This window comes from Barbus barbus, assembly GCF_936440315.1.
Source record: "Barbus barbus genome assembly, chromosome: 35".
NCBI classification, from domain to species: Eukaryota; Metazoa; Chordata; class Actinopteri; order Cypriniformes; family Cyprinidae; genus Barbus; species Barbus barbus.
This window is the reverse complement of record NC_136763.1, coordinates 13,226,176-13,241,616: the sequence shown is the minus strand read 5'-3', so window position 1 is coordinate 13,241,616 and position 15,441 is coordinate 13,226,176. Positions and strand designations below refer to the sequence as shown.

The window sequence follows — 15,441 nt, the reverse complement described above, 5'->3', positions numbered from 1 at the left end:
CTCTAATCTCACCGCATGAGGCTATATCTGTCTCTCTCTCTCTGTGTGTGTGTGTGCGTGCATGAGGGGGTTTGCGTGCGTTCCTCCAAGGCGGGTGAATGAAAAGCTGCCTCTTTTAATTGAGTACACAAAACAGATGGCTGGCAGAACGCCCATTCAGTGTAATGCTATTAAGAGAACTCGGGGTCTATAGCCTCTCCAGCCTTTCCAATGAGATCCTATGGCCCCGTTCAAAACATTCAGGATGTGGAACAGAAAATACAACTCCACAGTTATAACCAAATTAATGAGAATATTTTAATAATCTGTATTGTTCGATTATAAATAATTGAAAGCACTTCAGTTCTTACCATCACAAGAGAATGTGAGTGGTTCTCTGAAGTGGTCACTAGAAACCGTGACCTTTATGCTGACCCCCAGGCCCTGCTGCAGTTCATCTTGTGCCACACACGGACTCCAAACAAAGCCTGCATTTTTTGAGTAGTCATTGCATGGGTACGCCGATCGTAGCCTGGTGAAAACAGTAAAGGATGTAAATAAATAAATTGGAATGAATGGTCCTAATAATAAATGCAATTAGTATATACACTTTTATATTTAAAAATGATTTTTAAATGATTGTAATATAAAATTATATATATATATATATATATATATATATATATATATATATATATATATATATATATATATAGTTTTTAAATGGACATGAAAGATACTATGAATGAAAGTACAAAATGTAATAACTCACAAGTCAAGCATATGACAGAAGGCCGCCACTTCTTCATCTCTCTCTTCAGACACCTGAAAGAGCTCATAACCAAAGCCATTTGGCCTGGACCCCAGAGATACCTAAATGATTTTTAAAAAAGATTCCTTTATCTGACAGTTATAAATTGTGATAAACATTTTATATACATATTGTGATAAACTTATATATAATATAATTGTGATAAACATATACAGTTGTGTGAAAAAGTGCTGGCCCCCTTCCTGATTTTTTTTTTTTTTTTGCATGTTTGTCACACTTTAATGTTTCAGATCATCAAACAAATCTAAATATTAATCAAAGATAACACAAGTAAACACAACATGCAGTTTTTAAATGAAGGGGTTTTTGTTATGAAGGGAAAACTAAATCCAAACCCACATGGCCCTGTGTGAAAACAAAAGACTTTGGAGTGGCCTAGTCAAAGTCCTGACCTGAATCCTATTGAGATGCTGTGGCATGACCTTAAAAAGGTGGTTCATGCTCGAAAACCTCCAATGTGGCCGAATTACAACAATTCTGCCAAGATGAGTGGGCCAAAATTCCTCCACAGCGCCAGTTATTAGGTTTAGGGGGCAACTTTTTCACACAGGGCCATGTGGGTTTGGATTTTGTTTTCCCTTCATAATAAAAAACTTCATTCGAAAAATGCATTTTGTGTTTACTTGTGTTATCTTTGATTAATATTTAGATTTGTTTGATGATCTGAAACATTAAAGTGACAAACATGCAAAAAAATTAAAAAATCAGGAAGCGGTGTGTGTGTATATGATTGAGGGACTCAAACACAACAATTAAAAAAGGTTCAAACATTCACTGATGTTCCTGAAGGAAACACGATGCATTAAGAGCCGGGGGTGAAAACTTTTTGAATTTGAAGATCAAGGTAAATTGTACTTCATTTGTCTTCCAGGAAACATGCAAGTATCTTCTGTCGTGTCAGAAGGGCAGTACTAAATGGAAAAATATGATATTTCAACAAAATAAGAAAAATGTGGACATCTTCATCCTGTTCAAAAGTTTTCACCCCCCGGCTCTTAATGCATCGTGTTTCCTTCAGGAGCATCAGTGAATGTTTGAACCTTTTTTAATTGTTGTGTTTGAGTCCCTCAATCATCCTCAGCGTGAAAAGGTGGATCTCAAAATCATACAGTTACTGCTGGAAAGGGTTAAAATATGCAAAAGATGCTGGAAAACTGAAGATTCTGCAGGACCTGGAGGATTTTTCTGAAGAACAGTGCTCAGTTTAACTGTTCAGAACAAACAAGGGACTCATGAACAACCATCACAAAACAAAAAAACAGTCGTAGATCATCCAGGTAACCACACACAGTATTAAGAACCAAGGGTTCCCAAACTTTTGAATGTGGTTATTTTAATAATTCCAGCTATTTTTTTGTCTTGTGGACTATATGTAAACATCTTTTATGGAAAATATCTTACTCAGGACAGTACTAAATAAAAAATAACATGCATTTTGTATGATCTCTCTTATTTTGGTAAAATTATCCACATTTTCACAGATTCTGCAAGGGGTTCCCAAACTTTCGCATGCCACTGTATATATATATATACACACACACACACACACACATATATACACACACACACACACACACACACATATACATGCACACACACACACGCTGTTTATATAAACAAGCATTTTAAAAGGGAAAAAAATGCAATCAAATTAATATTAATTCAATTATAGAAAAGGACAGTCTAAATGCTTACTGGATCAACTGATACTCTGCGTTGGCTTCTAGTACTCTTCTGCGTTGGAAGATAGGTGCGAGGAGGAACCTGAGGAGGAAGGGTGTTACTGCGAGCTACTGCCTTCCCTGATTTGTCCCCATTTACTCTCCGGCTTCTATTAGGTGACAGCCAATCCCTATTTAGCTTGCTCAGGGAGTCATTGAGGTTATCATAGTTCAGAGTGTCTCCAAAGGAAGGCTTGGGCTGGTCCACCTCAGGAGTGAACAAGTTGACATCCCGTGGGGCTGAGCTTTGATGTACAATGAACGGATCGTTTTGGGGGATGGGATTTCTGGGCGGTACTGGTGGCGGAGGCTCATCTAGAGATGGCAGCCCTTTTGACAACAACTGCGCTGTTCCTTCGAAATCACTTTCCCATTCGTCCAGGATGTAACGAGGCTCCTTACTAAATCCGTGAGACTCGCCGCTGGATTGCGATAAGTTCGACACTCCGGGTTGAACGTGGTTGAGCATGGGGTCAGATCCGGAATCACCCTGATGCAAATTATTCCAAGGAGGACTGGGAACACGTCTCGGCATGGAGGGCTCGCTCCTCGCAGGTGATGACTTGCTGGTTTCAGGAGGTAGTGTATTTGCTGGTCCCTTGTCCTGTCGGTGACGGGCAAGGGCGTCATACTCCATCTGCAGGGCCTCCGCTAGGACCAGCTCCCTCTGGCTGAGGCCGAGCGATTCCAGACAACCCCAACGCTGCTCCCGGTCATTCTGAGTCTGCGCCGCAGACATGTTCCTGTAGGGGTGCTGCAGTGCACAGAAGGAACGCAGAAAGGAGCTGGATGGCACTACGAGTTGCACAATCGGTTCATAAGGCTCTGTTATGAGATAAGAGTAAAAGAGAAAAAAACACATGCTATTGCGGTTTACCACTAATAGAGATTGCAACATCTGGAGCAGTATAAAAAAAATAAGTCTCAACCTTCCACAGAGATGTTGAAGTGCATCACAAAAAGCTAGCAACTACATAAACATGCCGTCAAGATGCAAAAAGGACAATTAAATAGGAATCCTGCATGTTCTGTGAGTCTCCGTGTTAATGAATAACTACAGATACTGAAGTGGACGTGACGGTCACAGTAATTTCAGCATCTGCCGTCTCATTAAATAACACTACATGAGAATTTTACCGTTTCATTTGAGTAAAACTATACACACAGAAACTTAAAGATCCTAATGGCAACCTGTCCAAACAAAAGTTCAGTTTAACTGGTAGAAATTGTGTCAGAAACCTTACTTTTACTATTGTGTAGACTTAATACTACTACTACTACTACTAATAATAATAATAATAAAATTATTAAAACTTAAGGAATATCAACAATATCTCTTTCATGTTTTAATTTTAATAGTAAACCCCTTTGTTTGCCAAAAATAGAGTTTGTTTAACTTTCATTTGATTAAAAGATCAATCAAATTCATGTTTTATGCCCTCATTTGATAACCAGAAAAATTAAAATAAACAATACAGAATAAAAAAAACAAACAAACAAAAAAACACCTTTCACAGGAATATTGTAAAAATACATTTTAATAGATTAGGTTGTTTTTATGCATTCAAATAGTTAGACTTGTTTAAACAGAATTTGTTAACAATAAAACAAAACGTAATTAAGCCATTAAACAGGAGTCTAGAAAAGTTAAAGCGGAAAAAACAATCCAGAAAAAAAAAAAAAAAAAAGGAATTTAGGGAAAAGAGCCCTACAGAATAAAAGTCCCACTTCCAACACTTATTGGGCAAACAGTTAAACGTATAGGTCATATCTGCCACTATAACAAACTAGGGCTGGGCAATATGACGATATTATCGTATATCGACGATGTCTTTTAAGTATCGCAATGTCGATGTCAACAGTCAGGTAAAAGACGATTATCGATTTTATTGAGAAAAAAAAAGACAAATGATAAACCTAGTAAAAAACAAAACAAATTTTACATGACCCCATAGTCACCATACAGGTCTTTTTGCGCACATAGTGCTCTGTTTTTACAGACTTTTCTAAATAGTGTATACAGTATAATTATGTTTAATTAAGCTGAGATATAGCACTATAAATTCTTAATTTCTTTGCAACAAACAGATAAAGGCATTATAGTACTAGCCTAGGCCTATCTAAGCTCAACATGCACGCGTTCGGAGTTTCGGCAGCCCAACACTGAAAATTATATTGTGGGCGTGGTATTTTGATTAATAAAATAAAAACTATAAAAATTCAAATACAAGAAATTAAATTTAAATGATTGAAATAAAAAGCAGTTATTTGTATTTCGTTAAAAACAGGCCAAAAGAGACCTCTGAACCAGGCTACCAGAAAAGAAAAAAAACTTCAACGTTTTTGCTCAGAATTAGTTTTTAATCCCTGCATGATTTTAGTCATACATGATAAATATCAAATAGCCTACGTTATAGCTTGTTTAAAAACAACGCAACAATTGTTATATTCAAGGAAATTAAACTTACCATCATGAAATGTCTACACAGGTGATAACGCCAAAAAAAAAAAAGCATCGGAAAATAGGCATATTTTATTCAAGATATTAAATGAATGAATGAGGAATTTATTAATGACATCAACATGCATCATTCTTACAATCACCGCCAGAATGTCCAACTTCACCATGATGAACTTAGAATTGGGTTCTATTATTTTTCCTCAACAGTTCTCCTCACAAAATGAAATTCATTTCAAACTTTGATAAGAACAGAACGGAAATTATTAGCAACACCAACATAACAGTAAAGCTAATGTTTTCTGTTAGTTTAAACACAAACTAAGAAAAAGTAAAACCGAAACTTTAATGTGGCAATAATTAAGACCAAACTGAACATGTGTGTTTATGGTGCATGTCGGCAATGTTGTCTCGACCGGGGCGGGGCGGTGCGGTGATGGGGCTTGGGTAGACGATATTATCGGATATCGCAATATTTTTTACGCCGATTATCGATAAGATATGTTTGACATATCGCCCAGCCCGATAACAAACCTCTCCTCAACAAGAAGAATGACTTCAGGTGTCATTTAAGGAAGCACCAATATTAAATTTATGCATAAGACTATACTATTTTGTCTAAAAAAGGCGGGGGGGCTAAAATAAAAAAATAAAATCAATCATTAAAAACTTTAATTTAAACATAACTTGATCATGTACAGAATGAATTTACAAAATATTACATTTAACAGTGTTATTTCTTTTTAATCGTGTGTTTTTAAAGATAAAAAAATAACTAAGTGAGTGTTACATCAGGTTAGAGGTAATGTAAATTTAAAATCAACCCTAATCAAACACAGCTGATCCAGCTAATCAAGGTCCTCAGGATTACTAGAAACTTCCAAGCAGGTGTGATTTGGAACTGGTTGGAGCTAAATTCTGCCGAGCTGTGGGCCTCCAGGAATTGAGTTTGAGACCACTGCTCTAGTACCTACAAATGGCAAATAATTACATAAAGACAGAACCATTTAACTAATTAAATTATTGTACTATATATGGATCAAAGTACCACATGTTCAGTCACACATGTGTGACTCTGACTTTGATCGTCTTTGCCTCTGATCATCTGGGTCTTATTGTCTTTGCTTGCTCAGCAAAAGACACAGTCAAGCTGATCTTTTTTTTCAGCACAGTCATCAGTGCAACGCAGGTTCTTCTGCAGCACAACAGTTCTGCAGTGGGGAGGAAGCGGTTCTCTCTTCTGCAAGGAGACTGATGTGCCGTATTAAGAGGCTATTCCTGTGGAGTCACAGCTGGACAGATGCTAAGCTTCGAATTCAAATCGACCTGAAGACCTGCTGAGTGCTGCTCAAATGGGTTTAGTGTTCGATCAGCCTCATAACACATGTGCCATGGCACAGCTGCCGCCCCGTACAGAGGCACAACCACTGGGCTTAATGGTCATCTAGTCCTGCACAACGGTAAATGGGTTCAGCTGGGAAGGTCTAAGGTCAAACGACAGTTTTCTGCTAGAATGATAATAGTTACAACTTGAATCAACTGCAGAGTGGTCATAGACCCCAAAGTGGATGAAAGTAAATTGTTTAAAATGACAGTTTACATAAAAATTAAACTTCTGTCATTATGACTTTCTTCGGCAGAACACGAAAGATATTTTGAATAATGTTGTAACTATTTTTATCCATATTATGAAAGGCAATGGAGTCCAAAAAAAAACAATTGTACCAGTTGTATGGGTTTGGAATGACAAAAAAAAGGGAGTAAATGATGATTTTCATTTTTGGGTGAACTATTCCTTTAAGTTCATGACCACTTGTGACCCATTGTTTCCTTCGTAATGTGACAACAGTGGCAGGGGGTCTGTTTCTCCGCCCACAAACACAACTGTAGGAAATGTGTTTTCCAGATCAACAGAGGAAATGGAAGCAGCATCCTGACTGTGTGTTTTAGGTCTTCCATCAGCAACTCATCCAGTCATTTGTTTAGTTTCGGCCTGGCTGAACATGTGTACATATGGAGATCAGTGTAAACAGACTCAGCACATTACAGTTTTCAAAACAGGTGCAATGTGATCCGTTTACATGAAGTCATCTGGCTTTCCACACTAAAAGTGAGATGCTGTTTGATGCCTCACAATCACAGCCGATCACATTTATTAATTTAGCTGACACTTTTATCCAAAGCGACTTACAATTGCAATATATATGTCAGAGGTCGCACGCCTCTGGAGCAACTAGGGGTTAAGTATCTTGCTCAGGGACACATTGGTGTCTCACAGTGGATTCGAACCCGGGTCTCTCACACCAAAGGCATGCGTCTTATCCACTGCGCCATCACCACCCCTATTCAGAATTTATTTGATGTTTTATATACATTAAAGGGATAGTTCACCCAAAAATTATAATTCTGTCATTAATTAGGCAACTCACCCTCATGACGTTCCAAACCCGTAGGACCGTCGGTCATCTTCAGAACACAAATTAAGAGATCCGAGAGCTTTCTGGCCCTACATCGACAGCAAAGCAACTGACACATTCAAGGCCCAGAAAGGTAGTTAGGACATCATTAAAGTAGTCCATGATCAGTGGTTCAACCTTAATTTTATGAAGCTATGAGAACACTTTTTGTATGCAAAGAAAAAAAAGTTTATTCAATAATTCTTCTCCTCCAAATAATAAGGGGCTTCTTTAAGGCTAATTTGTCAACTAGTAGTTCAAGCAACGCTTAACTAGTCAATTATAGTCTTTTTAGTTGACTCAGCTGAAATACAAACTAAGTGACCAATAAAATGGCCTATTGCTGAATGTTTGTTGCGAATGTTAATGTTCAGAACAAAACTTGAGATTAATTAGACAAACACGCCTTCTTGGACATGGTGTTAAGAGTCAGCTCCAGGACAGTTACGCACATAAACAATCTTTTGCAAAAACACTTACGAAAAATCAGATGTGTTTGTAAACAGCGTTCTCAGGCACCAACAGATGGACTGTACAAATATAAATGCATCTCCTTCTAGACGGCCTTTCTGGGGTTGTCCTCCATTCCCAGGAGCACTGGCCTCAGTCTCATGACTGAGCTTTGGCCGGAGGGGTGCAGTAAGACAGGAGGGGTAGCAAGGAGGGTGGATCTGCATTGTTCCACAGGGACCCCAGGCCAGCCAGATACAGGCCCCCGGAATCAATCCCCTGCTGGGATATAATCCCATTCAATCAGGGGTGGCTCCCAGATTGGCCGAACAAAGGACAGGGAGGAGTGAGGGCAGCCGCGTCACGTGAGGCAGAGCCGACTCAGACACGTTCACACGGCTTGGAGAACCAAAGACAAAGAGACCGCTGTCATCCCTGTCCCCCATATACACCCCTCCCCCAACACACTCACCCAACAACAAATATCACACAGCTCCCTCCATGCCCAGGGTGATCACTTATGCTAGTTCCAGCTGATCAGGGCTTGTGCGCCGTATGCTGAGGTCTTCCATCATCAATACGCCTCTCTTCCTGTGGCGTTCTCACCCTAATATCGGTTCAAGGACCTCTAGACTAGCCGACTCTCCACTGTGATCTGACAGGCAGATGGTGTTGAGCAGACCCACATTCAGCCAATGAGGTAACATTCAGCCTCTGTGGCATCCAGTTGGAAAGTCAGAAGAAAATCAGCATTGGCATTTGACAAACACAAACTTAAAAAAAAGTAAAAACTAACTGTTAGCAGCACTAGACTTTCAATTTAGAAAAACAGAAACAGAGAGGATAAGGCCAAACTCAGAAACCGCAAATCCCACAAGAAGGTGACTCAACCAAATGCATGGCACCTCTGACCTGTTGCGAAGAAGGTGCCTGGCCAAGAACGTCTTTAGAGTTCAGACACCACAGTTATACCTGGTTCTACGAGGTTTGAGGAGATTTTGTTGCTGATAAAACATTATCTGTTGCTTTTTTTTACCCTGTCTGACAGGTCTTAGGTTCATGGATGGTTTCAGAAATACAATACGTGATATTTTGCACACTGAAAGACCTGGAACAGGTTAATGTCTGAGACTTATTCCAGACTGTCATGCTGAAATAAAGAATGCAGACTGAAATACAAAACTGGGATCATGCATTGAACAAACAAGGAACTAAACCTGGAAGCAAACAAGGTTTTAATCAAAGAAGATGAATAACATTTTTGTTCTTAGTCACAAAGCACTACTAAACATTAGTTTAGCTCTTGTTCGGCCCAGCGTCATGGTGATTCAGAAACAAGCAGAATCTTGAAACAGGTTTGCAGAGTCTAAACCCAAATTGTGGTTATTGTGTCATATATATGCACTTTTATGCATCTAAACACTGTATGACAGTCTAAAATGACCTCTTTCCTGTGCTTTGAGTTGCATAAACCTCCTTGTGAGTCACTATAATTAATGCAAATATTTTACTTTAGAATACAGTTAAGTCCTGAATAAATTGAAGCTTGAGGAGATGCATCATGCAGCTTGTGATACTGACTGTATGCATTATCAAAAAAGTCTGCTTCATTTGTTTTATGAGTGTAAAAACACATGGTTCTTTTGGGAAGATCAGAGTTTATTTTTCTCAAAGATTGTTATTAAATGATAGCCTATATACATTTTCTTAAAAATATAAATAAAAAATAACATTAAAAATCTATTTAATAAATATATATATTTTTAAATAATATAAAAGATAAATATAACATGCAATATCATTAATTTAGCATTCATTTTTTTTAAATACGATTCAATTAAAAAAACATGCAATATCATCATGCTTGTTTTCTGTTTACAGCACTTTCACCTCTAATAGTTTATAAATTATTTTAAAACATTAAACAAAATTAAAACTATTAAAAATCTGTTTTTAAATATAACAAAATCAACAATAAAATAATAATAATAATAATAATAATAATAATCTTACCTAACTACACAACATTCCCTCTGTTTTGATACACATTTAATCCATCTATGGCTCAGAGTGTCCTATGATCATATAAATGTCTCTTTTAAATACAGATCTGTTTGAGTTCAAGAGCCCAAACTTGTCAAGTCGATATCTAACTAACGTTAGTCGTTTTGAAATTGAAAACCGTGGCGGTCAAACGCCTCTGAATGTTCCAGTCACCTATTAAATGTTAGATTTTGAGCAGTGCTTTAGCGCAATCCAACACAATGATTTTAGGAAAATTCACAGTCACTGCGCAAAAACAGCTGGTCGTATATAAATACGAAGCGTTATAAACGCTCTCTGTTATAGTGAAGGAAAGAGCACATCACATACCGTGTGCACGGCCTCTTGAGCGCCTGTGCCATAGTCCTTTTCGTTTATTCTCAAGCTCAATCGCAGTTCTTTGATAGATGGTGATCAGGCAGCCGTTTCCGGTGTCTACTAGCAGAAGATCGTAAATTGATCAGGGCCAAATCACGAGCGCGTCTCTGTTAATCCATACGAGACGCACACTCTTTCCTCCCTCTCCCTCTCTTCTGTTTATCTGACCGAGTTGTTTGATTGGCGACTTGCGCTGTGGATTTCGGCTTCAAAGCTCAGCGAGTTCTCATTGGAGAATGTGTAAAGACAGAGGATTTGGGTTGAGAGGAACAATAGCAGACTCTAGTGGAAAATACGGGTAACTGCATCCCCTTCAAAGTTGAAAACAATACTTTAAAAAGAGGAAATTACTATATGTATTCTATAATACAAATATACCAACTTCATTATGTTGCCATGAAATGTAGTCCTACATATATGGATGCACAATATGAGGCCTATTTCAATGAAGCGTAAACAAAATGGCGAAATCCCTTCACATTTTGTGGCAGCATATTCTAAATATTCAATATAAAACACTAATTAACAGAGTTGAAGAACACTGATAATATGTACCCAAAACATATTTATAAGAAATGTCTCAAATTAGCACACACAGCATTCTTCAATAAAAAAACACTAAATATAGAGGGGGGGGGGCAACAACAAGTATCTAGTAGCCTACCAATGGGAAATTAGGTTAAAACACAAAACAGACTTGTCTTGGCTAAATACCTCAAAGGTTTCAGATTATGACAAACTCTCACAGAAATATAGGATCAGAGATTTGTTGTGGTAAAGGGCAGATACAAAGGAGTAACTAGAGGATAACGGATTCTGTGAACACTACACAATAAGTGAGGTTAGGGAGAAATGTATTTTCTTGTAAAATTTCAAAACAAGAAAGACAAATGTAATGTTTTCTTTGGCAAGCATGTAATGGTGTACTAGTTTTCTCAAATGAATCTTTGGCGCCATCTTTTGGTATCAGCCCTCTGTTAACACCAACCCTGCGTCCCATATTACGGTGATGATATCAGGTGCTATTACTATTTTGACAAAGCCCTCTACTATAGGTACTGAATAATTACAAAATGTATGTTATTTTATTTATTTTTGCATATAGCACTGGTGCTACAGAGGTTGAAAGGATTGTAGCACAGGCCACACAATTGTAGCACAAGAATAAAACATGCTACCATCTAAAAACAACCACAGGTAGTGCAGTTTATCACTTAAACAGGACATTAGGACAAGGTTTTATTATAAAATATTAAATAATTATGATACATAAATTATTATGATGCAAATCTGTTACAGGTTGAAAACCCACTGAGAAAAAAAAACCTCTTGTACACTTCTCTACACTGGAGAAAATCGTATGTGGATGTTTACTTCCAGTTTCTTTAGAGAAAGGTGTTATTTTTCTTATTAATGCCCAAAATATGGCTGAGCATTAGTGAATACACACTTAAAGGGGTCATCGGATGCAAAATTCACTTTACAAGTTGTTTGAACATAAATGTGTGTTGGAAGTATGTGTACACATCCATCCTATAATGATAAAAACCACCCAGTCTTTTTTTTTTTTTAATCCCTATTTTAAAATCCCCTTTCTCAAATCAGGCTGTTCTGAGACTCCTGTCAGAATGATGTAGTTTTGTACAGACCGCTCCCACGAGAGTTGATTGACAAGGCCGTCTTATCTTAGACCCTCCCGGTGCAGGGGAAAACAAGAACGTCTCCAATTAAGCGATTGAAGTGTTTAGTTGTTGGATGTAATAATGAATATAGCAGTTGTCGTTTACTCCTGACATCTGAGCCGCTGAAGAGGCAGAGGATTAACGAGGATTAATGTTAGATCACAAAAGGAAGTCATTTCAAACACTTGACTGATGTTATTAAGTGAATTTTGACTAAAACATGTCATTAAATGTTCTCATTGTTGGATAACATGGTGTTATCATGGTATCATGGCACAAGTTCTAAAGATCATGTACAATAACAGGATACCAAGGTACTATTAAGCAAATTAAGCATGATGTAGGCCTAGACAGTATTAGGTTTACTGTAATGCTCTTTGTGACCACTAGAGCCAGCACATGTGTGCGTGCACACACAACAGTAACTGCAGGCAAGTTTGACCTGTACATTGGGTGACCTTGCTTGGCATAAACTGCGTTAAAACCTTGAAAGCGGGGCACTGAGCAGTTTCACTTTGTATTCCAAACATCACAGTGAAGTCTGTCAGTGCCTGGCAAATCTGTATATAAGCAGTGCAGGCCTTTGTCTTTGAGGTTTAGTATGCAGGATTGACTTTTGCAAGCTGAGGAGCCTGGAACAAACTGGATGCATACAAGATTAGCTTTCCCAGCTGCTTTCGGTATATTATTCTATAGGTAAACTCCTCAGAGACATTTTTCTGCATGATTTTATTTAAAAATGTTGGTCTGTAAGCTTTTTTTTTTTTTTTTTTTTGAAGCTCCACAGTTGTATGGCTTCTGGAATATAATTTAGAGCAAATGGTATTGTTTTAAATAACCATATTTCTGCCACAGATTTTCTTCAATTACTTCTCTCATTTTCTAGCTGCATCTTTACATTTAATACTGACTGCCGTTTTAATATTGAAAGCCACGTTTTATAATCATTTCTGTAGCTACGAAGTGTTTGTGTAAAAGTCCATTATAATGTGTATGAGTTGTCATACTGTGTCTATTTGTTGATGTTTGTGCATTTCTGATGCTTAATACTCTTAAATGGAGATATGCGTTCAAGGGCATAGTCTGTGTGGCTCTGTTCATGTAGGCTACATGTGTGATGTTAAACTGGGCCAGTGTGTCATTTTATTGTAATGGATGATGTAAAGTTCCCTATCAAAGAGCGCTGTGTGTTTGGAACAGAAGGCCATTGATATAGGAAGAGTATGTCTCAGCCTATCATTATAAAGATATTGTTTTGTATAATCCAGCGCTCTATCTGTTTTTTTCATTAAATGACAACTTACACTATATATAAATTTGGGGTCAGCAATAATTAATCTCTTATGCTCACCAAGGCTGCATTTATCTGATAAAAAAATAAAAATAAATATATATATATATGTGTGTGTGTGTGTGTGTGTGTAACCCTGGACCACAAAAACAGTCATAAGTAGCACAGGTATATCTGTAGTAATAGCCAATAATACATTGTATGGGTCAAAATGATTGTTTTTCTTTTATGCTAAAAATCATTAGGATATTAAGTAAAATATATCAAAACTTAATTTTTGATTAAGCACTTCATTTGGACAACTTTAAATGCAATTTTCTCAATATTTAAAGTTTTTTTACACCCTCAGATTCCAGATTCCTTACTAATCAGTGTTGAGAAAAAAACTGTGCTGTTCAGTATTTGTGCGGAAATACACATTTCTTCAGAATTTGTATTGAATGCAATTTCAAAAGAACAGCATTTAGGTTAATTGATTGGTTTTTTTTTGTAACAATTTTAAGACTTTAAAGTCACTTTTGAACAATTTAGTGCAATTATTTGCTGAATAAAAAGTCACTTTCTTTAAAAAAAAAAATCTTTGAACTTGTTTTATTTGTTTGTTTGTTTACAATTTTGTTTGAGTGCCAAATTAATAGTTAATTTGTGTAATTTGTAATCGCAAACCACATTGCCTTTCAGAAGTAATCTATAACCAACATGGTGCACTTGTGTTTACATGAAATGCACACGTAAGATTTTAAATCCTATTTGAATAATCCTGTCAAAATATTCATTTGGACAACTTTAAAGGCGATTTTCTCAATATTTTCTCAGATTCAATCATTATCTCAGTCAAATATAAACCATACATGGAAAGCTTATTTATTCAGCTTTCAGATGAAGTATAAATTCCAATTTTAAAATTACCCTTATGACTGGTTTTGTGGTCCAGGGTCATATTTATCTATTCTTAATATATGCATTAATCACGTGGTAAACTGACGCTTCATGTGACGTTACTGAAGTGCAGCTCGATTGCAGATGATGGGAACACCTGTCCTGCTGGAATCGGAGGCGCGCCCACAGGAGCGAGCGTGGGATGCGAGCGCGCGCGCGCTCCAAGAGGGGTACACAGACGGAGCGAAGCAAGGGAGGATATTACCGCCTTTACCGCATTACAGAATCACACTGCATCATATGTGGCCAAACCAACAGCGACACAGGTAAGAGAGCGATGCTATCACAACGCTGTCAGGGTTAACGCATTACAAGCAGCTGGCCTTGTTCCACAGGAGATAAAAGCAGGCTAGATTTGTGTTTCTTTAATACGGCCGCTGCTGCTTCAGTAATCCTCGCGCATCCCGCGTGCTTCAGCCTCTCTGCGCATCTCTGAGTGATGCGGTCTTCTCTCTGCTGCTCTGCGCAAAGAATCACAGCCTGGAGAAGCCGGCAATATCTCACGAAACGGTAGAGAAATATAAACGCAGCCTCACTGAATGTCACAAGCCATGTTTAGGTGAATAAACTCGGGCGTTTCGAGGCTGTCAAGTTAGTTGTTTTTGAGGCCGAATGTTGGCCAAGGATGCTGTAGGAAGTGAAAGTGTCATCGCCCCTATCCAGGGCGCTTCTTCTAGCTCAAGCATATTGTGAGAACAGGACAAACATTTGCTGCTGCGTTTTATTACACGAGGAACCTTCAGGCCACGTTTGAGGGTAAATATTATGTTCTGATATAATTCACAGTCTTTAAGAAGGTTAGTTTTGCCTGTGTGGATAAAACAAGTTTGACAACTATGGTTCAGATATCAAATCATCTGGACATTGTCAATGAACATTATAGGCTACATATTATTTTAAAAATGTGATTTATATTGGCTTTAATGGCAGGATGAAAAGTTGTAGGCTTTAAATTACAACATCTATCTATCTATGTATCAAATGTTTTATCGTCATCATACTTAAGACACATCCTATCCAAAATAAGTATAAAGTATTATAATATATCTGAGTATCAATCTGGGACTCCTCTTGCATATTGATTGTGTACAATTCTGTTTGATCTTTGACTTAACTTTGTATATGCATATCTGTGGATCTACAGGGACAAGGTTTCCATTTATAATCTTTGACTGCAGCTTTGGGAACCTCAGAGCAGCTGAATTAGTCCAC

General features: G+C 37.6%; 1 protein-coding gene across 1 annotated transcript in view; it reads right to left on the bottom strand.

Moving 5' to 3' along the window:
* Window positions 1–10,559, bottom strand: part of LOC306854648 (phosphatidylinositol 4-phosphate 3-kinase C2 domain-containing subunit beta-like) — a 50,766-nt gene extending 40,207 nt beyond the window's left edge. Inside the window, exons 1-4 of the mRNA XM_079392829.1 lie at window positions 10,270–10,559; window positions 2,507–3,357; window positions 752–852; window positions 351–511 (exon numbers count right to left, since the gene is read on the bottom strand). Coding sequence (XP_079248955.1) covers window positions 351–511; window positions 752–852; window positions 2,507–3,271 — 1,027 coding nt within the window. The 5' untranslated portion in view covers window positions 3,272–3,357; window positions 10,270–10,559. The remainder of the gene's footprint in view (window positions 1–350; window positions 512–751; window positions 853–2,506; window positions 3,358–10,269) is intronic.
* Between the last annotated feature and the right edge of the window lie 4,882 nt (window positions 10,560–15,441).